General features: G+C 43.8%; 1 protein-coding gene across 1 annotated transcript; it reads left to right on the top strand.

The window, feature by feature from the left end:
- Positions 1-13,212: 13,212 nt before the first annotated feature.
- Positions 13,213-25,558, top strand: FRRS1L (ferric chelate reductase 1 like). The gene is made up of 5 exons (XM_038770287.1): positions 13,213-13,525; positions 18,345-18,429; positions 20,115-20,253; positions 21,642-21,888; positions 24,156-25,558. The coding sequence occupies exons 1-5, from the start codon at positions 13,213-13,215 to the stop codon at positions 24,326-24,328; spliced, it is 957 nt and encodes a 318-aa protein (XP_038626215.1). The 3' UTR covers positions 24,329-25,558.
- The last annotated feature ends 650 nt before the right edge of the window (positions 25,559-26,208 follow it).

Genomic DNA, 26,208 nt, shown 5'->3' with positions numbered 1-26,208 from the left:
TAGCGATTGCTCGGTTCAGGTTTCTTGGTAAATTTCCTTATAAATCATTTCGTTAATCCAATAGATTCAGCTTTACAAACTCCTAGCAGGGAAAGAACAAATTACTTTGAAAATTGCCATCCAGTGAAAAGACCAATTGTATTTTTGTGAACTCAAATCTGTTTCACATAAACTTAGCTCCTAATACTGTTGGCCAAAAGCTGCATGAGAAGAAGCAGCCTACGTGATTGGTAAAAATAGAAAGCCATACATCTTGGTTTGGAAGTTGAAGGGGATAAAAAATGAAAGATTTTTTAAAAAGCACTTTAATTTTATTTCACATTTGTAAGGTCCATATCCCTATTTAAGATGAAGATGAATCCAAGTTTTATACCTCATCAGTTTGACAAATGTTTTGGTGAAAGGAGCTAAAGTTATGTAAAATATTACTTATTTAGATATTAGTACTCACAGAATGAGCTAGAAAGTTATTTTTAGATCACTCATCTTTAGAGAAGCAGCATGGCTCAGTGGAAAGAGCCCGGGCTTTGGAGTCAGAGGTCATGGGTTCAAATCCCGGCTCCACCAATTGTCAACTGTGTGACTTTGGGCAAGTCACATAACTTCTCTGTGCCTCAGTTATCTCATCTGTAAAATGGGGATTAAAACTGTGAGCCCCCCCGTGGGGCAACCTGATCACCTTGTAACCTCCCCAGCACTTAGAACAGTGCTTTGCACATAGTAAGCTCTTAATAAATGCCATAATCATCACCATAATCATCCATTCTTTGAGGACTATGAAACACTCTAAGAAAATACTACGTCTATTTTCTAATGTAGTTCTAATGGGCTGTGTTTTTCTATTTTCTATTTGTCCTTAAATCTTGACTAAATAATCAGATTTTGGCACTTTAAAACGATCTTTGACTGTTCAGATAATAAAGGTACCCCATGAAAACCTTGCCATGCCAGCAAGATACAAGGACAGAACTTTCTTACAGTTAAAAATGTGGCTCTCTGCTATAAGGAGTGTTTGTAAAACTATTGGAAGTGAAGATTCTATCCCATTCAAACAATTCTTCCATTCGTTCACCCTAGGAGAAATGAAAAGTGACTTTTGGTGGGTGTGGCGGGGTGGGGGTGGGGGCCATTCTCGTTTATGCCTATTTAAAATAGAGAGGCACTCAATTTTGAGGAGTCTCACAAACCAGTCAATAACTGCTGTAAGCTTGATAATCATATGCATGCATTCAGGAAGTTTTTCTTCTCATTCCGTAGAGATCAAAACAATATTTCCAGATTCGTCTGAGTGGTCCTTTAGCCTTCTGGGTAACCATGGTAACTGAGACATCACCTCAATGAACCGCAACAAAATGGAAGGTGAATCACACTAATCCAAAGAAACCAATCTTATTACGGTAACTGAGTCAGATAACAATAATCGTACAGATTGTCTGAATGCAACTGTGTAGCTGATCGCACATATCAAAAGGCAACAGAATCCTTCAGCATCTCTACTTTGGATATTTGCTTAGAACCCACCGGAGGCAAAAATAAATCTTTCCAAGGAGAGGAGAGAATAAGTGGATATTACAGCTTTTCTTCCAGACCCCTCTAGATGTAATCTCATCCTCAATGAACTTGGAAAATTCAGATTCAGAGCATGCAAAGAGCTCTAATAACTCCACTGCACAAAAATCAAATTCATTTGGAGGGTTTGTGGGTCACTGGATATGACTTGGGCAGACTAATGTTTGAGGAAAAGCCAGATGCTCTTTCTGGTTGGTTTATTTTGCTGTTCCATTTGGTTTTCTTGATATTCACCAAGAGCAGTTCTCTCTAGCACTCCATATGGTCAGCAGAATCCCGCATCTGTCTTTGCAAATTTGCAGCTTTCAAAATGAACCTAACGTTTGTACAAACATGGAGCAGCGGCTTGCAGGAAACTCTTTTCTGGATAGATTTGTCTGCTTCTGCCCATCTTTGCCACTATCTCTCTCAAATGATTAAAGGCATTTTCCATTCAGAACTTACACCAAGTCAGGTCTGGAGAGATAGAGGACCCCAGGGAGAAAAGAGGGGTTGGGCGAATCCCCAGGAGAGGCGAAAGAAGCAGTGTGGCCTACTGGATAGAGCATGAAACTGGGACTCAGAGGACCTGGGTTCTAATCCCGGCTCTGCCCCTTGTCTGCTGTATGACCTTGGCCAAGTCATTTGATTTTCTGTACCTCAGTTACTTCATCTGAAAAATGGAGATTAAGACTGTAGGATGGGGGTTGTGTCCAACCTGATTAGCCTGTATCTGCTCTGGCGCTCAGAACAGTGCCTGACACATAGTAGCACCTAAAAGTACCATTTCAAAGACCATTCTACTCTGATGCAAAGGTTCACATGACCACAGATTGATCTTGGAAGGCTCCAAGAAGGTTCATTCCTTCATTCAATTGTATTTATTGAGCACTCACTGTGTGCAGAGCACTGTACTAAGCGCTTGGAAAGTACAATTTAGCAGCAGAGACAATCCCTACCCAACAACGGGCTCACAGTCTAGAAGGGGGGCGACAGACAACAAAACAAAACAAGTAGACAGGCATCAATAGCATCAAAATAGATACCTTGACCTGAGGAGGCGGAGATTAAAATTCGGTTCTGCCCCTTTAGTTGGCATAAGGAAACGGAAACTATGGCCTTGGGCATCAGTGTGGGTGGCTCTATGAGGCGATGGATTGATATTTGGAAGAGGGGGCCAGTGTCTTAGTCAGACAGATGACATTTGTGGGCGTATATGTGTGTAGGATAGAGTCTTGCATGAATCAGTTCCCTTTTCCAGGGTGGGAAGGGTAGGGAATTAGACTTGATTTGCTTTCTAGTCTTTCTCCTCCAGTCAATCAGTTCAGTCAGTCGATCAATCAATTGTATTAATCAAGCACTTACCGTGGCAGAGCACTATACTAGGTGCTTGGAAGAGTACAATACAGAATCAGTAGATGCTTTCCCTGCCCACAGTGAGCTTTCAGTCTAGAGGGGGAATTGAAATACTTCCAGTTGCTTCCGCCTCTTCTGCTAAATTTACTTTCCGGTCTCTGCCTTTCTCACTGCTCTCTTTTGGTTTCCATACGGGGTTTTGCTTTCTTCATAATCCCGTCTGATTTCAGTGCCCACGAGGGCGAGGAGCTGTGAATCGGTGTTTTCCATAGAAATGCTACTGGGACAGTTCACTTGAGTCGAAACTAAAATTGGACCAGATAAATTAATTTCATGTCATCTAAGCTGAAGATAGTTCCTAATGACCAAATCCTTTTGTTGTGGTACTTTCTGTTCTAGTACTCTGTTAAGAAAAATAATAGCACTTGTTAAGCACTTCCTCTGGGCCAAGCGCTGTACAAAGCACTGGGGCAGATTTAAGATAGGTTGGATACAGTCCCTGTCTGCTGGGACTCACAGTCTACGTAGAAAGTAGAACACGGTCTATTGGACTCTTCCCACTACTTAGTAGAGTGCTCTGCACATAGTAAGTGCTCAATAAATACCATTGAATGCAGACGGAATCCCCATTTGACAGATGAAGAAACTGAGACACTGAGAAGTGAAGTGACTTATGCAAGATTATGCAGGCAAGCGGCAGAACCGGAATTAGAACCCAGGTCCTCTGACCCCCAAGCCCCCTCTTTTCACTAAGCCATCCTGCTTCTCCGCAGTTGAGAGAGACATGCTCTCAATAGAACATGGTGATGGATAACATACTGTTAACATGCTCTGTTATAATATTCTGTTTTGTCATTGTATTTTCCCCAAAATATGTGATAGCATTTTCTTCAAGCATAGTCTCTGGGTCTTTACTACGGGAATTGATGCATGAGCAAAGATCGGATTGTTATTTCTCATAATGGGATTTTCAGTTATTCGTGCTCCAGATAAAAGACCTGTCCATTCCTTTTAATTGCCTGTATATGGAGTCACCCTGTCCTAACCAATGCCTTCAGCGCAGATAAAAATCAATGCCCCAAATTCTTTCCTTGGGCATCCTGCCCCTCCTGAGAGGTACCGGAGTGGAAAAAACTTGGGCTTGGGAGTTAATCAGCCATGGGTTCTAATCCCAGCTCTGCCACTTGTCTGCTGTGTGACCTTAGGCAAGTCACTTCTCTTTGCCTCAGTTCCCTCATATGCAAAATGGGGATTGAGACTGTGAGCCCTATGTGGGACAGGGATTGTGTCCAACTCGATTATCTTGTATCGACTCCGGCACTTAGAAAAGTGCCTGGCACATAGTAAGTACTTAACAGATACCACAATTATCATTATTATTATTAAGCACTCAATAAATATGATTGAATGAATGAATGAATTGACGTCAGACTCCAAGTAAAACAGTCAAACCATCAGTGGTACTTACTGAGTGCTTACTATGTGTTGGGCACTGTACTAAGTGCTTGAAAAAGTACAATATACAATAGAGTTGTTAAACACCAACCCTGCTTACAGGAAGCTAGCAGTCTAGTTACCCAGAGGCAGTTAGAGCACTGTGATGGATGAAAATTCAGCTCCCTCAAACCAGCCCAGTCCCAAAGGCAGGGAAATTGCAGGCTAAAGCTAACTGGCCAACTCTAGTTAATAAAGATGATCATGGAATCCACACCTTTGTGTCTTCTTAGACACTATCTGATAATCCAGATTTGGGACCAAGGAGGGTTTTCAGGTACACACATTGTTTAATTTTGAATCAGCAGGGCTCACGTTCTTAAAACGACTGCTGATCCAGCTTTGCAGGCTACAAATAAATTGGACGGTGATTTCAGAAACTAGAGATGTAAAAAAAAGCCCATTCACTTCGAAAAATCGGCATATCATTAGGTCAAGATTGTTCTTTAAATGATTTTCTAGTAATTTATCGTGGCTGATTCTAGTGATTGAATGCCAGTCCTTCCCTGTGGCAGAATGCATGAATAAATAAGTTGTATTGGTAAGGGAAAAAGTTTATTTCTAGTTAGTTTCATTTTGTTTCTATGGGTTTCACACCCTACCCCTCAGTCACACAATCTCTTTTCTCTTTTGTCCTTTCAATTGAGGGACAAGTCATAGTAGAAGTGGATTTTATTTGGATTTCAAAGCCCCTTTCTGAATAGTCCTCTGTCAATTTTTCCATTCCAGGACAGTTTAAAAGGCAGTTCAGATGCACAGTATGTATATCCTAGATGTATTTATTGAGGACCTTCTCTAAGCTCGTTGCGGGGAATGTGTTGTACTCTCCCAAGCACTTGGTACAGTGCTCTGCACACAGTAAACTCTCAATAAATACGATTGACTGACTGACTGCAAAGCTCCATATTAGAAATTTGGGTACGTACAATAGAAGTAAAAAGCATGTTCCCCCCCCTCAAGAAACTTCTAATCAGATGATTATAATGATAAGTAGAATATTATCCCCCAAAGTTTGGTTTAGCACTCCAGAAAGCAGGCCATCACAGGTAAGGAATGATTCTCCAGAGCTGGAATCCCATTGATCAATCTCAAAAGGGAGAATCATCTTTCCTTTTCCTTTCCCCACTCTATAACCCAGAAGCATTTTCCCCCCAAAGACTTCTTGAAACGCAGGCCCTGTACTAAACGCCGGGGTGGATACAAGCAAATCAAGTTGGACACAGTCCCTGTCCCATGTGGGGCTCACAATCTCAATCCCCATTTTACAGATGAGGTAACTGAGGCCCAGAGAAGTGAAGTGACTTCCCAGTGTTACGCAGCAGACAAGTGGCGGAGCCGGGGTTAGAACCTGTGACCTTCTGATTCCCAGGCCCATGCTCTAGGCACTACACCATGCCACTTCATTCAACAACAAAAAAAGAAAACCTTGTCGATATCTCAGACATAAAACGGGGCAACAGTGTACACTGGATTCCTCATTGCTTTCCATGTTTTCTATTGTTTTCAATGCATCAAGACCAAGCAATTCTATGTATAGTGTACAACAGTGTTGCCAACTTGTACTTCCCAAGCGCTTAGTACAGTGCACACAGGAAGCGCTCAATAAATACTAGTGAATGAATGAATGAATGAACAGTGGAGTCCTGCATTTATGAATGGCAGGCGACATTATGGTTTACCACATTGCCTTTCTTTGGCAAACCAATGATTCCCCCTTGGGCCCACTGGGAGACAAGAAAAGCAGGATTTTAAAGTCCTTGTAGGAAGGGATCGTGTCTATCAACCCTGTGGTATTGTACTTTCTCAAGGGCTTAGTGTAGTGCCCTGCGCACAGTAAGTGCTCAATAAATCTCATTGATTGATTGGAAAATGTTTAACTGCAGGAGAATTTCTCCCACCTCAAAGCTGAAAAATGAGACCTCTGCCTAAATCTGACAAAGACGAAACAATGAATGAAATTAGAATGGGGCTTCTCCGGCCTGCTAAAAGAAGCCCATATTGATTTTTAAATCCACATAAAAGGGCCCGGTGCTACTGTCCTTGAAACAAAGTTAATTAATTCATCCACGAACAACAGTTCATGGAATGGAAGTCCCTCCTCTGGGAGCAGAACTCAGATTACTGAGCCCCCTTGGTCTTCCTGACAGCTATTTACACTTCTTTTGTGACCTTGCCTCTCAGATGGAAGGGAATGACAATTTTTCTATTGATGAATAATAGAGATAGCGCCGTTTAGGAATTGAAGGAGGGGGATTATTTTCACTGAACCCTCCAAACCCACAACCCAGTGAAAGTTGCTCACTTAAGACCGCGCCTGAGGTTCCACAAGGGGTTTTTTAAGTTCTCCTTTTGCCTGAAAAATCAAGCTTGTTTTTTAAAGGTCAACGAATTAAAATAAGTAAAGCTCTCTATAAAGTGTTGCACTGTAGGACAAGGGCTATATGTTGAATTTTGAAATTTAGGAAAAGTATGATCTGATGGAGAAAGTGTTGAACTTTGGGGCAAGCAGTTTGCTTCTGTGGAATCAGGTAGGATGTATAAACAAGCAAGTGTTACGTTCCTTATAACCAAACTATTGTGTGAAAGGGGATTTCCTAAGCTCCAATTTTGGAAGTAAACCACCTTAAGTGAGGAAAAAGGAATACTTTAATGCGACAAAGCACAATCGGTCTCTTTTTAAAATTCTGTGTATTTAACCAATTATTTTTCACTTCATAAGGCCACAGATAACACTAAACACATTATGGGACATTAATGTCCCAAGACAGTAATTTTGGTCTACGAAAGCAACTATCTCTGAAACCCTGTATGTGGATGTCAAGTGGAATGTAGACTTTTAAATGAATGCTTGACAGAGTTGGTCAGTGTTTGAAAAAGTCATAGTTTGTGTGCATTCTTCAGCAAATGGGTGTGGGAGTTTGGGGCAAAAGGAAAGGAAGAAAACTATTTTAATCCTGATGCATTCCTCTGGAATTCCAAATTGTGCTACTGTATCATTTTTCCACTGGGTTAAACCAAGCTGTCAGGATCTGTGCCTTGTTTCTCATCTGAACTTTTTGAAAAATGAATTGTGTTCCCATCAAGAGAGACGTACTCCTCTGACTCAGATTGGCACTCAGACAACATCAGGACAAAAGGACTTCAAATGATCCAAAATTAATTCAGAGTCCAACGTTTTTCATGTTTCTAAGTGCATGAAATGTAAAAATTATTTTTTTAAAGTATATAAAATATTTATCTGGGACTTTCTAACAATGACCTGGTCGCAACGTATTTATTATACGAAGGCCTTTACTGTTCCCAAAATATTGAACGGGCATCGCGTTGATACCATTAATAGGTCATCAAAACAAGTCCCAACTTTAAGTGTCCACGATAGGCCTATGTTTCACAAATTGTGAGTAGAGGAGCTTGATAATAAAGCATGTGTCTTGGTTTCGATCACAGCTCTTTCAGATTGTGGAGAACATAGACTTTTCCTATTTAGAATACATGTTTAATTTTAACTATTGAATGTTGCTTCGATCTTTGGAATTTTCTATTGCTGATTTGCAATCCGAGGTGGCTTGCTGAATTTCAAATGGCTTTCAAGGTCTTTTCTAATGACTAACCTTGTTTTCATGTTCCACTCCGTGTTTATATTTACTAAATGAAATTTGTATATTTGGTAACTGAAATTAACAGAAGACTATGTTTTGTGTGCAAGAAGATTCTGTGAGATTATTTTACCTCTACTGTACAAAATCCACAGCTTGTCTTGCTCCAAAGCTGCTAAATGTTCTCTAAGCACAATTTACGTTTGCTTTGATTTGGATTTCTATACGTATTTGATTTTTCCGCTGACTATACTTTGGTTGCTACTGCCGCTCAGTGGGGAACATTGTTACTTCCAAAATTCCGTCCATTGGCTCGTTGTTTTCTACTTGTTTGTGTGTTTCACTGGAGAAGATTGTGCACGAAATTTTCCAAATAAAGCATTTAACTCATCAGCTGCAGCTGCTTATTCATCCCTTTCAAATCCAGGAGGAAAAAAAAAAGGGCTTTACTTGGCCAATACTCCAGGAATCAAATTCCCCCTCCCCGCAAAAGAAATACAGTAATAATAACAATGATGGTATTTGGTAAGTGCTTACTATGTGCCAAGCACTGTTCTAAGCACTGGGGTTGGTACAAGGTAGTCCCACGTGGGGCTCACATTTTACAGATGAGATAACTGAGGCACAGAGAAGTGACTGGCCCAAAGTCACACAGTTGACAAGTGGCGGAGCCGGAATTAGAACTCATGACCTCTGGCTCCCAAGCCCGTGCTCTTTCCACTCAAGCCACGCTGCTTCTCTAAATACAAGTCGCCCAGACCTCATCTTTTGTGTTTTTTAGCAGTGAAAATGTTTCTAGAGTTGGTTTCCACCCCAACTAAAAAGGCACTGGCACATTCTGGTCACAGGATTTTAAAATGGTTTTCTGGAACCGGTGCAGGTTTGAGTTTTTAGCTCGGATATTGCGGCGTTCCGATCGGTGCAGAAGTTGGCTGATAGCTGGTGTCTGGGAGTCTCTGTGGGTCTCTTCTAACCCTCGGGTCAGCCTGTCTAAATTCTGAGGACTGTTCGGTGGTCTAACCTAGGAAGAGAGGTAGGTGCTGTAAATGTTGAAAACGCCCATGGCAAGCAGGCCGATACTCTGACATCAAAGAATTCAGCCTAAGATGTTTGGCCACTGACATCAAAGACATCTCACTTTCAGGAAACTCCTGGAAATTATGATTCCGTAGGTAGAGCAGGGCTAGGGGTTAAATCTGATAGATTCTGGTTAGAAAAAGATTTTCTGCAAAAAAATCCATCCCCAGATAGCCCTCTACTCCATAAGGACTTGACTTCAGCATCCAATGAGCAAACATTATCCACAATGCTCTGTGGCGGCTAGGGACACTTTTGTAAAAATGAACCTAAAGTCTATGCTTAGTATATGGTATATTTTGCAACCATTTACATTATTGATTTCATTCAATCGTATTATTTGAGTGCTTACTGTGTACAGGGCACTGTACTAAGTGCTTGGGAAGTACAAATCGGCAACATATAGAGGTGGTCCCTACCCAACAACGGGCTCACAGTCTGGAAGGGGAAAATTAGCAACTTTCAAGCTCTTTTCCACAGGAAGCTGTGAAAGAGAAGCTCAAGAGATTTTTCCGAGGAAACTTGGCTTATTAGAAATGTGCCAAAGCTTAAAAAAAGGGTAAACAAAAAATATTTACAAGATCAGCCTCGTGCACATTTCTCTGATCCCTTTTCCTACTAATCTTTTGCTACATCATTTTTAGTTTCACCTTTGGCATGAAACTTTAATAAAAAGCTCCTTAACAAAACACCCAGATGGATGCACTCTGAACTTCCATTGAGAAACAGCGCAAGAAAATGTATGTTTTATATACAAACATCATCCTGACTTTTTCACTTGTCTGCTGTGGGACCTTGGACCAGTCACTTCACTTCTCTGAGCCTCAGTTACCTCATCTGTTAAATGGAGAATGAGACTGTGAACCCAATGGGAGACAGCTAAAAACTCATATCTGCACAGGTTGCAGAAAATCATTTTGAAATCTTGGACCAAAATGAGCCAGTGTCCTTTTAGTCAGGGTGGAAACCACTCCAACCTGATTATCTTGTATCTACACCAGTGCTTAGTACAGTGCTTGGCACATAGTAAGCGCTTAAAAAATACTATTAAAAAACCAGTGAAATGAAATTTTCTAAGCCAGTGGAAACGGTTCCGCCGGCTCCATTTTAAACCTTTTTTTTTCTTTTAACTAACTCGGCCTTTCCTCTCACACACTGCACTTTCAGTTCCTTATCCAATTTCAGACAATAGGTAAATGGCATTGAAGTGCTCTAAGACCTGATTTTACTGCCCTCTGTTGCAAATTTGAATAAAAGACTACTCTGTTCTCATTTCTTCTGAGAACGAGGACGCTATAAATAGTGCCATTGTAACCAGGGATTTGGTAAAAATGCCAAACGTTTGGTTTCCAACACTGGGAGTGCCCACTGAAAAACCATCTGTGAGAAGAGACTTGGGGGGGTCTCAGAAGTACCTCAGACACCTCAGAAGTAATGTTTCTCTCCTTCTAGGATGGCAGGGTCTTCCTGGAAAAGATTGAAAACAATTCTACGTCTCCTACGAGTAGTAGTAGTTTAATGTGATGACATATTTTGCATCCTGTGAGCTCAACTGTCTTTTCTCCTTCCAGTCAGAGAAACTTACCAGACCTAATAATAGTACTACTAATAATAATGACTAGGAATGGTACTTGTTAAGCAGGTACTGTAGAAAGTGCTGAGATAGCAACAGGTTAATCAGGTTGGACATAAGTCCCGGTCCCACATGGGGCTCACACTCATAATCCCTGTTTTACAGATGAGGTAACTGAGGCCCAGAGAAGTGAAGTGACTTCCCCAAGGTCTCACTGCAGACATGAGGAGGAGCTGGAATTGGAATCTAGGTCCTTCAGCTGCAAGGATCTAAACACTTTCCACCGCATATAAGATTGGGGGAATAGCAATGGAAATAGTGAACCACGCTTGAAAGAGGGAAGAGAAATTCCAACTACTCTTTCTCTTCTCCGCCCCAAACGCCTTTCTGACAAGATGCCGAATCTAACAAGATCATCCTACTTAGTTAATGGTAGGGTCGGGATAGGTTTTTTTGCTGGAAAAGGCCGTATCGCCACAAGGCAGATTCAAAATAACTCCCACAATGTGTCATCCTTCCATGGGTATCTGGGTGAGCATAAGCATTCATTCATTCATTCAATCGTATTTATTGAGCGCTTACTGTGTGCAGAGCACTGTACTAAGCACTTGGGAAGTACAAGTTGGCAACATATAGAGAAAGCCTCTTGACTTGGGAGGAGAGGAAGAAACCTCCGTATTCTTAATTTGCTTTTATCCCAGCATTTAGTACAGTGCTTGAGACACAGTAAGCACTTAGCAAATACCATAATAATAATATTCCTTAGTCCCTCAGGCCCTTGGAATGGAACCTTCCTGCTTCACTTGCATTTGAACCTTTTATTCAGTCAGTCAGGTGTATTTATTGAGCACCTACTGTGTGCACAGCACTGTACTAAGCGCTTGGGAGAGTACAATGCTACAATAAACACATTCCCCACCCACGACGAACTTTCAGGCTACAGTTTATTCGCCTTCCCCCACCCAGCCATCGGCCTTACAGCGTTTATGTAACTATTTGTAATTTATTAATTTATATTAATGTCTGTCTCCCCCTCTAGATTGTAAGATTCTTTTTAATGGTATTTGTTAAGCTCTTACTGTGTGCCAGGCACTGTACTAAGTGCTGTGAGCCTGTGTTGGGTAGGGACCGTCTCCGTATGTGCCGACTTGTACTTCCCAAGTGCTTAGTCCAGTGCTCTGCACACAGTAAGCGCTCAATAAATACGATTGAATGAATGAATGAATGAATGAATGAACCAGGGGGGAGGGGGGTGGGGGGACAGGGGGATCAGGAGGAGAGGGAAACGAGGAAGGGGAAGGGGAGACCGGGCAGGGGAGGAGAAGAGCATGGCTCAGTGGAAAGAGCCCGGGTTTTGGAGTCAGAGGTCATGGGTTCAAATCCCGGCTCCGCCAGTTGTCAGCTGTGTGACTTTGGGCAAGTCACTTCACTTTTCCGTGCCTCAGTTCCCTCATCTGTAAACTGGGGATTAAGACTGTGAGCTCCCCGTGGGACAACCTGATCACTTTGTAACCTCCCCAGCGCTTAGAACAGTGCTCTGCACAGAGTAAGCGCTTAATACATGTCATTATTATTATTGGGGGGGAGGGAAGGAGCAGAGGAGGGAGAGGGGAAGGATGAGAGGAGGGAGAGGAGGGGAAGGATGAGGGGAGGGGAGGAGGGAGAGGGGAGGGAGTAAAGGACGGAGACGAGAGGGGAGGAGGGGAAGGAGCAGAGGAGGGAGGAGGGAGGGAGAAGGAGGAGAGAAGGGAGAGGGGAAGGATGAGAGGAGGGGAAGGATGAGAGGAGGGGAAGGATGAGAGGAGGGAGAGGAGGGAGAGGAGGGGAGGGGGAAGGATGAGAAGAGGGAGAGGAGGGGAGGGGGGAAGGGGAGGAGGGCGAGGGGAGGGAGGAGAGGAGGGGAGGAGGGGCAGGAGCAGAGGAGGGAGAGGAGGGAGAGGAGGGAGAGGGGAAGGAGGAGAGGAGGGAGAGGGGAGGGGGAGAGGAGGTAGAGGAGAAGGAGGAGAGGAGGGAGAGGACGGGGGAGAGGAGGTAGAGGAGAAGGAGGAGAGGAGGAAGAGGACGGGGGAGAGGGGAGGGAGGAGGGAGAGGGGAGGGGGAGAGGGGAGAGGAGGGGAAGGGGAAGGAGGATTGGAAGAAGGGAGGAAAGGGGGGGAAGGCGAAGGGAGGAGGGGGAAGGAGGAGAGGAGGGGGAAGGAGGAGAGGAGGGGGAGGAGGAGAAGAGGGAGGGGGGAGGAGAGGAGGGCGGAGAGGAAGAGAGAAGGAGAGGGGAGGAGGGAGAGGAGGAGAGGAGGAAAAGGGAGGGGAGGAGGGAGAGGAGGAGAGGAGGAAAAGGGAGGGGAGGAGGGAGAGGAGGAGAGGAGGAAAAGGGAGGGGAGGAGGGAGAGGAGGAGAGGAGGAAAAGGGAGGGGAGGAGGGAGAGGAGGAGAGGAGGAAAAGGGAGGGGAGGAGGGAGAGGAGGAGAGGAGGAAAAGGGAGGGGAGGAGGAGAGGAAGGAGAGGAGAGGAGGGGTCGGCGTTGCGGAGAGCCGGGGCCCGGGCCTGCGGGGCGGGGCGGGGCGGGTCGGCCATGGGCCCGGCGCGGGGCCTGCTCTTCTGGGGGGCCTGGCTGCTCCTGCTCGCCGCCCCCTCCTCCCTCTCCTCCTCCTCCTCCCTCTCCTCCTCCGCGAAGGCCTCCGGGCCGGCCGAGCAGGCCAAGGCGGGGCAGGACTCCCAGCAGCAGGGGCAGGGGCAGGAGCAGGAGCAGGAGCAGGAGCAGGAGCAGGAGCAGGAGCATCACCGGGAGCATCACCGGGAGCAGGAGCGGCCCCGGCCCCCGCACGACTCCTCCTACGGCACCTTCGCGGGGGAGTTCTACGACCTGCGGTACCTCTCCGAGGACGGTGGGGACCACCCCCTCCATCCCCACCCCTCCCTCCAGCCCTCCCTCCAGCCAGCCAGCCCCCCTCCCTCCCTCCATCCATCCATCCCCCTCCATCCAGCCCCCAACCGTAGCCATCAGCCTCACACGAATATGGACGCTAGCTCGTAGGCCGTTCCCTGGGTGCCAAGCGCTGCTCTAAGGGCTCGGGGAGATGCAAGGCAATAATAAAAATGATAAGAAGAAGAAGAAGAATGAGGGTATTTGTTAAGCGCTTACTATGTGCCAAGCGCTGTCCTAAGTACTATGTGCCAAGCGCGGTTCTAAGGGCTGGGGGAGATGCAAGGCAATAATCATAATGTGAAGAAGAAGAAGAAGAAGAATGATGATATTTGTTAAACGCTTACTATGTGCCAAGCACTGTCCCAAGTACTATGTGCCAAGCGCGGTTCTAAGGACTGGGGGGAGATGCAAGGCAATAATCATAATGTGAAGAAGAAGAAGAAGAAGAATGATGATATTTGTTAAGCGCTCACTATGTGCCAAGCACTGTCCCAAGTACTATGTGCCAAGCGCGGTTCTAAGGGCTGGGGGAGATGCAAGGCAATAATCATAATGATAAGAAGAAGAAGAAGAAGAATGATGATATTTGTTAAGTGCTTACTATGTGCCAAGCACTGTCCCAAGTACTATGTGCCAAGCACGGTTCTAAGGGCTGGGGGAGATGCAAGGCAATAATCATAATGATAAGAAGAAGAAGAAGAAGAAGAAGAAGAAGAAGAAGAAGAAGAAGAAGAATGATGGTATTTGTTAAGCACTTACTATGTGCCAAACACTGTCCCAAGTACTATGTGCCAAGTGTGGTTCTAAGGGGTGGGGGAGATGCAAGGCAATAATAATTATGATAAGAAGAAGAAGAATGATGCTATTTGTTAAGCGCTTACTATGTGCCAAGCACTGTCCCAAGTACTATGTGCCAAGCACGGTTCTAAGGGTTGGGGGAGATGCAAGGCAATAATAATTATGATAAGAAGAAGAAGAATGATGCTATTTGTTAAGCGCTTACTATGTGCCAAGCACTGTCCCAGGTACTATGTGCCAAGCGCGGTTCTAAGGGTTGGGGGAGATGCAAGGCAATAATAATTATGATAAGAAGAAGAAGAATGATGCTATTTGTTAAGCGCTTACTATGTGCCAAGCACTGTCCCAAGTACTAAGTGCCAAGTGCGGTTCTAAGGGCTTGGGGAGATGCAAGGCAATAATAATAATGATAAGAAGAAGAAGAAGAAGAATGATGGTATTTGCTAAGCACTTACTATAATAATAATGATGGCATTTGTTAAGCGCTTACTATGTGCCAAGCACTGTCCCAAGTACTATGTGCCAAGCGCGGTTCTAAGGGCTGGGGGAGATGCAAGGCACTAATAATGATGATAAGAAGAAGAAGAATGATGGTATTTGCTAAGTGCTTACTATAATAATGGTGATGGTATTTGCTAAGCGCTTACTATAATAATAATGATGGCATTTGTTAAGCGCTTACTATGTGCCAAGCACTGTCCCAAGTACTATGTGCCAAGTGCGGGTCAAAGGGCTGGGGGAGATGCAAGGCAATAATCATAATGATAAGAAGAAGAAGAAGAAGAAGAATGATGGTTTTTGCTAAGCGCTTACTATAATAATAATGATGGTATTTGTTAAACGCTTAGTATAATAATAATGATGGCATTTGTTAAACGCTTAGTATAATAATAATGATGGCATTTGTTAAGCACTTACTATGTGCCAAGCACTGTCCTATGTGCCAAGCGCTGTTCTAAGGGCTGGGGGAGATGCAAGGCAATAATAATAATGATAAGAAGAAGAAGAAGAAGAATGATGGGATTTGTTAAGCACTTACTGTGATAATAATGATGTCATTTGTTAAGTGCTTACTATGTGCCAAGCGCTGTCCTAAGGGCTGGGGGAGATGCAAGGCAATAATAATAATGATAAGAATAATAATAATGATGGTATTTGTTAAGCGCTTACTATAATAATAATGATGGCATTTGTTAAGCGCTTACTATGTGCCGAACACTGTCCTAAGTGCTATGTGCCAAGCACTGTTCTAAGGGCTGGGGGAGATGCAAGGCAATAATGATAATGATAAGAAGAATAAGAATAATGATGGTATTTGTTAAGCGCTTACTATAATAATAATAATGGCATTTGTTAAGCGCTTACTATGTGCCAAGCACTGTTCTAAGTACTATGTGCCAAGCACTGTTCTAAAGGGCTGGGGCAGATACAAGGCAATAATAATAATAATAATGATGGTCTTTCTTAAGTGCTTACTATAATAATAATAATAATGGCATTTGCTAAGCGCTTACTATCTGCCAAGTGCTGTTCTGAGTACTGTATGCCAAGCGCGGTTCTATGGGCTGGGGCAGATACAAGGGAATAGTAATAATACTAGTAATGATGACGGTATTTGTTAAGCGCTTACTATGTACCAAGCGCTGTTCTAAGGGCTGGGGGAGATGCAAGGCAATAATAATACTAATAATAATGATGGTATTTGTTAAGCAGCATGGCTCAATCGAAAGAGCCTGGGCTTTGGAGTCAGAGGTCGTGGGTTCAAATCTCTCCTCCGCCAGTTGTCAGCTGTGTGACTTTGGGCAAATCACTTCACTTCTCTGGGCCTCAGTTACTTCATCTGTAAAATGGGGCTTAAGACTGTGAGCCCCCCGAGGGACAACCTGATCACCTTGTAACCTCCTCAGCGCTTAGAACAGTGCTTGGCATATAGTAGGTGCTTAATAAATGCCATCATTAATTAATTAATTAAGCCCTTACTATGTGCCAAGCACTGTTCTAAGGGCTGGGGCAGATACAAGGGAATAATAATAATAATAATAACGGTATTTGTTAAGCGCTTACTATGTGCCAAGCACTGTTCTAAGCACTAGGGTAAGTTGTCCCACATGGGGCCCACAGTCTTCATCCCCATTTGACAGGTGGGCCCATCCCCCCATCCCCCACCCACGCCCACCATCATCATCAATCGTATTTATTGAGCGCTTACTGTGTGCAGAGCACTGTACTAAGCGCTTACTATACCAACTATATATACACTATACCAACACCAACTATACCAACACCAACATGACGTCCAGAGGGCAGAGGGCCGGGGACCCCTGGGGGCCTTCATTCATTCATTCAGTGGTACTTATTGGGCGCTTACTGTGTGCAGAGCACTGTCCTAAACGCTTGGATCCTCGGGGGATGGGGGTGGGGAGGGCGGCAGGGCCGAGCAGGCCTCGGCAGAAGAGTCAGGATGGAGCTGCTGTCTCCCCTCGCCCCCCGGGTGGGCAGAGCGTGGGTGGCAGGGTGGCTGCCAGGATGGGCGGGGGGCGCCGCCGTCATTCAAGACCACGGAGAGCGGGGGACGGGGAGCAGGAGCGTGATGACGATGATGATGGCATTATGTTAACAATAATAATAATGATGATGGTATTTATTAAGCACTTACTATGTGCCAAGCCCTGTTCTAAGCGCCGGGGGAGATACCGGCTCATCAGGTTGTCCCACGTGGGGCTCACAATCGTCATCCCTGTTTGACAGATGAGGTAACTGAGGCCCAGAGAACTTAAGTGACTTGCCCAAAGTCACACAGCTGACAATTGGCGGAGCTGGGATTTGAACCCATGACCTCTGACTCCCAAGCCCGGGCTCTTTCCACTGAGCCACTTAATAATAATGATGGTATTTGTTAAGCGCTTACTATGTGCCAAGCACTGTTCTAAGCGCTGGGGGAGATACAAGGTCATCAGGTTGTCCCACGTGGGGCTCACAGTCTTAATCCCCGTTTGACAGATGAGGTCACTGAGGCACAGAGAAGTTAAGTGACTTGCCCAAAGGCACACAGCTGATAAGTGGTGGAGCTGGGATTAGAACCCAAGACCTCTGACTCCAAAGCCCGTGGTCTTTCCACTGAGCCACTTAATAATAATACTCTATTATTTATTACTCTATTTATTTTACTTGTACATATTTTCTATTCTATTTATTTTATTTTGTTAATATGTTTTGTTTTGTTGTCTGCCTCCCCCTTCTTGACTGTGAGCCCGCTGTTGGGTAGGGATCGTCTCTATATGTACTTCCCAAGTGCTTAGTACAGTGCTGTGCACACAGTAAGCGCTCAATAAATACGATTGAATGAATGAATGAATGAATAATAATAATGATGGTATCTGTTATCTTCTGTTATGGCCTCCCCCCTTCAATTTTCTTGATCCGCAATCTGAGGGGGAATAATTTTTATCTTGGTTTCTGTGAGATGAATGTGGGGCTTTCCACTGAACTTCCATCTAGGAAAAGGACGATTAATAAACTAAAGGGCTATTTCCTTCACAAGCAGCAACTGCTCTTTTCTGAGAATCATAAAGATTCCCAAACCTTAGTTCTATCCTAGTCTATTGAGGGCAACTTTCGTCCACAGATATCAAATCCTTTTGCAGGAATATGTACAGCTCCAATGTCTTTCTCCTTTTCATTGGGCATAGCTGAGAAGAGTCTACACAGAGGTCTTAGTACAGTGCTCTACACACAGTAAGCGCTCAGTAAATACGATTGAATGAATAGAGATCCGTTAGTTTCAAAGCTTCTCTGCTAAAATCCTGCAGAACCTCACACACCATCTTGACCTCCTCCTCGCCCTTCCTTTCACACCCTTAGAAAACCAGAATCTATTCAGTGGACTCCTCTTTGACCTAGCAGTTAAATAGGAATTGCCATTGAAATAAATGACTTTTTCCACGGAGCATTTTCTAATGTCAACTTATTGTACTTGTTAGGTTATCCTTTCCCTACTGCTCCTCCTGTGGATCCGTTTGCCAAAATCCGAGTCAACGACTGTGGGAGAACCAAGGGATGCTTTAGGTTGGTATTATGAAAAACTGGATAACCGAGACTGAAACTTTTCTGACTTCACATAGGTATAAGTAATTCCTCTGTGAATATGTTGATTCATTTTAGGATGCACTGGTGGTCTATGTCACTATTGTATACTTACAATAATAATTTGGGCAGCATTAAGAGAAGCAGTGTGGCGTAATGGGTAGAACATGGTCTTGAAAGTCAGAAGGACCTGGGTTCTAATTCTGGGTCCGCCATTTGTCTGCTGGATGAACTTGGACAAGTCACTTCATTTCTCTGTGCCTCGGTTATCTCATCTCATCTCATTAAAATGGGAATTAAAAATGTGATCCCTATGTGGGACAGGGACTGTGTCCATCCCGGTTAGCTCGTAACCAACCCAGCGCTTAGTACAGTGCCTGGCACAAAGTAAGTGCTTAGCAAATACCACAATTATTATTAAGCACTGACCAGTGTTATTAAGCACTTACTATGAGTCAAGCACTGTTCTAAGCGCTGGGGTGGATACAAGTTAATTGGGTTGGACACAGTCCCTTGTCCCACATGGGGCTCAAAGTCTAAGAGAGAATGGGATTTAATCCCCATTTTAACAATGAGGTAACTGAGGCACAAAGAGGTTAAATGAGTTGCCCAAGGTCACACAGCAGACACGGAGCAGAGCCGGGTTTGGAACCCAGGTCTTCTGATTCCCAAGCCTGTGCTCTTTCCACTAGGTCATGCCGCTTCTCCGTAGGGTAGTTTGTTAATAACCACAACTAATCCCCTCTAGACTGTGAGTTCATGGTGGGCAGGGAATGTGTCTGGAATGTGTCTGTTATACTCTCCCAAGAGCTTAGTACAGTGCTCTGCACACAGTAAGCACTCAATAAATACGATTGAATGAATGAAATGAATGAACTAAGTGGTCAATAGTATTTACAGAGTGTCCACCATCTGCAGAGCACTATATTGGGTGCTTGGGAGAGTACAGTAGAATTGGTGGGATTATAATCCTCGCTGTCAAGGAGTTTACAGTCTAGCGGGGGAAGTGATGTTTTCAAAGCAATACTCGGTGTATGCCCTACCAAATAAGCTAAGGGGAAAATAAGTTGTGGTCTAGGTTGATGGGGGGAAAAAACAAACAGCAGAAGCAATCACCCAGGGGAGACAAGCTGAAGGAGTGGAGGTGGGAAACATTGAATTTTCATTTGCCAATATAAAATAAACATTGTTTTCCTAGAGTAATCCCTGCTATCATTAGTTTAGGGACTAATGCTTGGTTTCCCCATGGTAATTCAAATTTCTTTTACCAAATGCCTGGCTCGTGCACCAGACCTGGGTTTGCAATGCACTCTGTTGAATCCTAGGGAAAAAGCTCAGGATCTCTTCATAAAGCCTCATATCTAGGGACGACTTAACGATATTGGGCCCCAAAATTTCCAGAGAGAATTCCACAAACGCTAGTTTTAGTGGACAATGAAGGACCGACGATTAGGGAACCATTCATGACTTGATTAATGTCGGGTTCCATTTTCTTCTCCGGCGTCTTTCCATCTTAAAATTTACCCTGAGACGTGAATGTATTGGTCCAAAGTCACACAGCAGGTAAGTGGCAGAGAGGATTAGAACCCAGGTCCTCTGGCTCCCAAGCCCAGGCTGTTTTCACTAGGCCGTGCTGCTTCCCTATTTTATTTTGATATTTTGTTCAGGTATGGCAAACCAGGATGCAACGCAGAGACCTGTGAATACTTCCTTAGCTATCGGATGATCGGGGCTGATGTGGAGTTTGAGCTGAGCGCTGATACTGATGGTTGGGTGGCTGTAGGATTTTCCTCAGACAAGAAAATGGTAAGGTGGAAAGGAAAGGTCATAAACGTTGCTTTATCGGACTACTTCGCTTTGCTGTTTATTTTTCCCATGTTCAAATTCTTGTTTCCTTGGTAGCAAATGGATGATGATAGAGAAAATAATGTTTACCAAGATACACATCTTTGCTGTTTCCTTAGATTTAGATTTCTAAGATTGATTTTTGTTTCTTAAGGCCTCTAATTTCCTCATTTGAGACCAGCTTGAGTTGGGTAGAATTTGTGCAGTGTAGAAGATAAGTCTACAGTATTTTTACCAAATTATATAGTATATCATCATCACCATCAATGGTATTTATTGAGTGCTTAACCGTGTGCGGAGTACTGTTCTAAGTGCTTGGGAGAACAGAGTTGGTAGACACATTCCCTGCCCGCAGCAAGCTTAGTTTTTAATTCATTTGTCCTCTTGCTATATGTTTTTCCGATTTAGAGACGTGAGAAATGTTTTCCTTTTATGTTTTGGGGGATTTTATAATGTCTCTGCCATGTTTTCCTTTCCATTTGTATTTCACATGCGAATGACTCATAGAATACAGAGATTATTTGGGAAGAAATTAGAACATCTATTTCTGAATGTAAGAATATCTTTTCTGAGTTCATGGCAACATTCTCTTTACAGTTCGCAGTCTTATTTATTTCTTGACTTGAAAATAAGTGTAAAACAGTACCAGTCTAACGCACACTCGCATTCTTCTAGCTCCTCTCCTCTAGAGGAAGAAGTGACATAGTTCAATAAATAAAATCCCCAAGAAGTTCTACTCGCCCATCATAGAATCTCATTCACTCTGGGCATGTATCTCCAAGGTTATTTTTAATGTGACATAAGCTGCTAGAAAGTGTGAAACTACCCTAATCTTAAAGTTCTGCTCAGCTGCGCCTTGGGAAAAGTCTGTCTATACCCTGAAAGTAGTAGAAAACTCTTTATTGATTTTTTCTGCTAAAATATTGCATACTTTTAAGTCCCAATCTTCAAGATTTTGCTTTTCCATCTGGAATTTGGAAATGCATTAGGTAAGCAGAGCCACTTGAATGTTCAGAGAGGAACAAAAACAGCTTAAGAACTCCATCCTGTGCACAGAAACTGCAAAATGATGATGATAATAGTACCTGTTGAGGGCTTAGTAGGTGCTAAGCACTGTACTAAGCGCTGGGGTAATCAGGTTGGACACAGTCCCTGTCCCACAAGGGGCTTACAGTCTAATGGAGAAGATCTGGTGTGATTGTAAAATCTTGGATTTTGAGCCCTTATCCATGATGAGTTTAGAAGGATCCTTTTCAGATACTCACAAGCCCAGATATTTCAGGACAACGTTTTCTCTTCCTGAAGGTTTCCCTCTGATGTTTTTTTTTCTTAACGATTTATCACTTTAGGGTGGGGATGATGTCATGGCCTGTGTTCATGATGATAACGGAAGGGTTAGAATACAGCACTTCTATAACGTTGGCCAGTGGGCTAAAGAGATCCAGAGAAATCCTGCCAGAGATGAAGAAGGAGTGTTTGAAAACAACCGTGTAACCTGCAGATTCAAACGTCCCGTGAATGTTCCCAGAGATGAAACGATAGTGGATCTTCATTTGAGTTGGTATTATCTGTTTGCCTGGGGTCCCGCAATTCAAGGTAAGATGATGTTTGGCCATCTTAAGGATGGCACGCAAATTCGTGAAGCGTTCCATATTTTTCAAAGCCCTACTGAGAGCTCACCTCCTCCAGGAGGCCTTCCCAGACTGAGCCCCTTCCTTCCTCTCCCCCTCGCCTCCCTCTCCATCTTACCTCCTTCTCTTCCCCACAGCACCTGTATATATGTATATATGTCTGTACATATTTATTACTCTATTTATTTATTTATTTTACCTGTACATATCTATTCTATTTATTTTATTTTGTTAGTATGTTTGATTTTGTTCTCTGTCTCCCCCTTTTAGACTGTGAGCCCACTGTTGGGTAGGGACTCTCTCTATATGTTGCCATCTTGTACTTCCCAAGCACTTAGTACAGTGCTGTGCACACAGTAAGCGCTCAATAAATACGATTGATTGATTGATTGATCTTAAGACACTGGTTTCTCTGAAGGCGTTTTGGGTGTGGGAGAATTCTATGAGTCACATTGGATGAGTAGTGAAGTATCAAGCAGAACAAAATTAGTGAAAAGAAAATGGAAAATGTAGCAAAGGGGTGAAAGTATCGACAAAAATGAAGGAGGATGGGAGGGAGACCTTCTTTCAGCCTTTTGGCCGTTAGTTCCTCCTCTCTCTCCACAGTGCAGTGCTCTGCATGCGGTAAGTGCTTAATAAATACGAATGAATGAATGAATCCCTTTCCACAATGCTCCTGCTCGCCATAATTCCCTTCTAGTCTCATGAATTCAATATCAACTGCCAAAGAGCAGGCAGGATAGACCACGGGTCTAGGAATCAGAAGGTCATGGGTCCTGACCCTGGCTCCTCCACTTGTCTGCTGAGTGACCTTGGGCAAGTCACTTCACTTCTCTGTGCCTTAGTTCCCTCTTTTTAAAAAATGGGGATTAAGACTGTGAGCCCCGTGTGGAACAGGGATTGTGTCCAACCCAATTATCTTGTATCTACCCAACGCTTAGAACAGTGCCTGGCACATAGTAAGCACTTAGCCTTAATTAATCAATTCAAGAGTCTTTAGGCACCCAAATGTGTTTCTGCCCTTCCTAATTCGCCCCTTGGCCCTGATGCCTTGGGGTCCAGACATCCATATCTGCTTCCATTCACCCCAGCAGTAACCGCAACATTAAATCTGGGCCAGCTGTACCCAATCTTGTTGTTTTTCCAGATCAGGCTCTCTTTACTGGACCGGTTAGGAACTAGGAAGAAGAGGGAAAGAGCGGGGTGGTGAAACACCACCTAGGCAAGATCAAGTCCGGCAGGGAGCATAAGAGAAATAAACCTGGGCTGGAAGGCCCTGATGAGGGAAGAGCCAAGACGGGAGATCAAGAAGGAGAGGTTACTCTTCCCCCATCAGTTTTCTTCTTGTCACAGTGGTAGGATAGACAACCTTCAGAGCCATAATTTGCAGTCTCTTGATTCAAGGGTAGATAAGCACCGTGTTTCCTAGGTTTTTACAGGCATATCATTTCTCTGGGAAAACAAGGGCGTTCAGGGTTGAGGGAGATGGAAAAGTCGGGACAGATCACAGTGATTCTTGGGGTTGTGAGGCAGGGTAGAAGAGAGAATAGACTTGAAGTCAAATTGGATGGTTTGGGCCGAGTGCCGACTTTGTTGGAAGCTGAAGACAATTTGAGGTTACCTCAGGGGTGTTATAGGATGGTTATAGCTAGTGGTCCAGGAATGCAAGGCAAATTAATATTTTGCCATGATTGCCGAGAAACAGAGGGTCACCGTATTTTCCTATGAAAAAGATGTAAGAGATATTCTGGTCATGTGTAAGTTCTTTGTGGGCAGGGAACATGTCTACCAATTATGTTGTATTCTACTCTCCCAAGCGCTTAGTACAGCTCTCTGTATAGGGTAAGCGTTTAATAAATGCCACTAATTAATATTCGTGATATATCTGAATAGAGCCTAGGAGATCATCATTTCTATTGCAGAGTGCAACTTGGAATTGTATTTCTGATGATATGATTTTCATGAAGCATTATTGCTTTTTCACAATTTGAGATTTAACTCGTGTATTTAACTCAAATGATTTAAGATTTCCTCTCCGTTTAGATCAATCGATCAGCCATATCTATTGAGAGCTTACTGTGTGCAAAACACTCTACTAAGCACTTGGGAGAGTAGAATGTAACAGATTTGGTAGGCACGTTCCCTGCCCTCAACGAGTTTACAGTGTAGAGGATGAGCTTTAGATACATTATTTTTGTTTTACCTACCTTTCTCTGTTCCTCTCTTTTAAAGGCTCAATAACTCGGCATGATATAGACTCGCCACCTGTATCAGAGCGTGTCGTCAGTATTTACAAGTACGAAGATATTTTTATGCCGTCTGCTGCATATCAGACGTTCTCCTCCCCTTTCTGCCTGCTTCTTATTGTTGCGCTGACTTTTTATTTGTTGATGGGAACTCCTTAACCACGAGAGATAAAACCAGCAGACTTTTGTGGATTTGCCAGTCAGGTTCTTCAGTGGGAATGGTTTCTATAGGAATCAACCTAGCTTCGTCATCCAGCCTGTTTTCTGACAACTCCCGTGACATCGACATCTTGGGAAAAAGACAATTTACCTGCTGTGTGGAAGAAATGTGCCAAATAGTGACTTGAAAATAACCCAGGATCATGTGACAGACTGCTCTCTGAGTCATTAGATGTCAACCAGCAGGCTACCTGTATTTTCTATAAAGGCATATTTTAGGTGTAATGAGGAATCAGTGCTGTCCTCAGAGTGAAGTATTCTCATTACTGAAATGGTAACGATGATCATAGGTGATGGTAAAATATATGATTTAATTTCCAGTTGCCTCCCAGCTAGTTAATAGCGGTAGAAAAATGTATTTTTATGTTGTACACCTGACATGGTGAAGTCTAGAACTGCTTCTTGGATGAAATGCTTAATAGCTCTGCTGATGCAAATGGCAAGTTTTGTTTTATGGAAATTCAGGTTCTCTCATGTCACCCAGTCTGGGCAGGTTTGGTCTCTCTTCACTGCTAAAGTGTATTTGCCAAGTGCTTAGTACAGTGCTCCCAATAAGTGCTCAATAAATGCGATTGAATGAATGAATGAACAGAAACTGTGAACACACTTCCCATCGTCTCTTTCTAACTTCCCCTTCCTCCCTTGCTCCTAGTGTCTCCCCTCACTCTTTTGTTGTCTTTTGTCCATTTTCTCCCTATCTTTTCCCTCCTGGCCTGCTTTTCCCCCTTCTCATTTCAAGCCTCTTTCCATCTGGGCTTTTTGCTTCCTTTCTCATCTTCCACATTTTATTCCAATCCTATGCCCCACCCCATAAACTCCTCGAGGACAGGGATCGTGTACTCAGACCCTATTTTATTGTATTCTCCCAAGCTCTTGGAACAGCGCTCTGCCCATGGTAAATGTTCAATAAATACCGTTGGTTGAACGATTCCATTTCCCCCACCTTTCCTCCACTACCCCTGCCTTCTCCGCTTGAGGAGGAAAGAGGATTCTGATTGCTAGTGGAGGAGTCTTGGAAAAATCTTCCATTGAGTCTTTTCAGGGCTGGAAGAGGCGGTGGCTTCCAGATGTGGTCAGGGAAGGAGACGACGAAGGCAGATTTGGCCGGAGATGAACCATGTACAGAGGTTTGGTTGAAAGGCAAATCACCTGGCATGCAATAAATTCCATTGATTGGCTGCTTTTTCAACCCCAAATCTCTTTAAAAAATCTTCTTCCCAAAGTATACTGTTGAAATGTCTCCCCCCACCCCCTGAATCCCAGGAATCTCCTAAATTGTTGTTGTTTTTTACAGTATTTGTAGCACTTTCCTAATTGCGGGGCTAGATTCAAGTTCATCAGGTCAGGCCCAATCCCTGGCTCACATGGGGCTCGAGTCTAAGTAGGAGGGAGAACAGGTGTTGAATCCCCATTTTACAGATGAAGTAACTGAGGCCCAGAGAAACCAAGTGACTTGCTCAAGGTCACACAACAGACAAATGGTGGAGCTGGGTCCTTCTGACTCCCAGACTCGTGTTCTATCTACTAGGCCGTGCGTGGCTCAGTGGAAAGAGCCCAGGCTTCGGAGTCAGAGGTCATGGGTTCAAATCCTGACTCCGCCACTTGTCAGCTGTGTGACTTTCCAAAGCCCATGCTCTTTCCACTGAGCCATGCTGGGGAAGCAGCATGGCTCAGTGGAAAAAGCACGGGCTTTGGAGTCAGAGGTCATCGGTTCAAATCCCGACTCCACCACTTGTCAGCTGTGTGACTTTGGGCAAATCAATTAACTTCTCTGTGCCTCAGTTCCCTCATCTGTAAAATGGGGATTAAGACTGTGAGCC

Source organism: Tachyglossus aculeatus, chromosome X3 (assembly GCF_015852505.1).
Source record: "Tachyglossus aculeatus isolate mTacAcu1 chromosome X3, mTacAcu1.pri, whole genome shotgun sequence".
NCBI classification, from domain to species: Eukaryota; Metazoa; Chordata; class Mammalia; order Monotremata; family Tachyglossidae; genus Tachyglossus; species Tachyglossus aculeatus.
The sequence above is the reverse complement of the archived record's forward strand: the minus strand, read 5'-3'. Positions and strand labels throughout refer to the sequence as shown.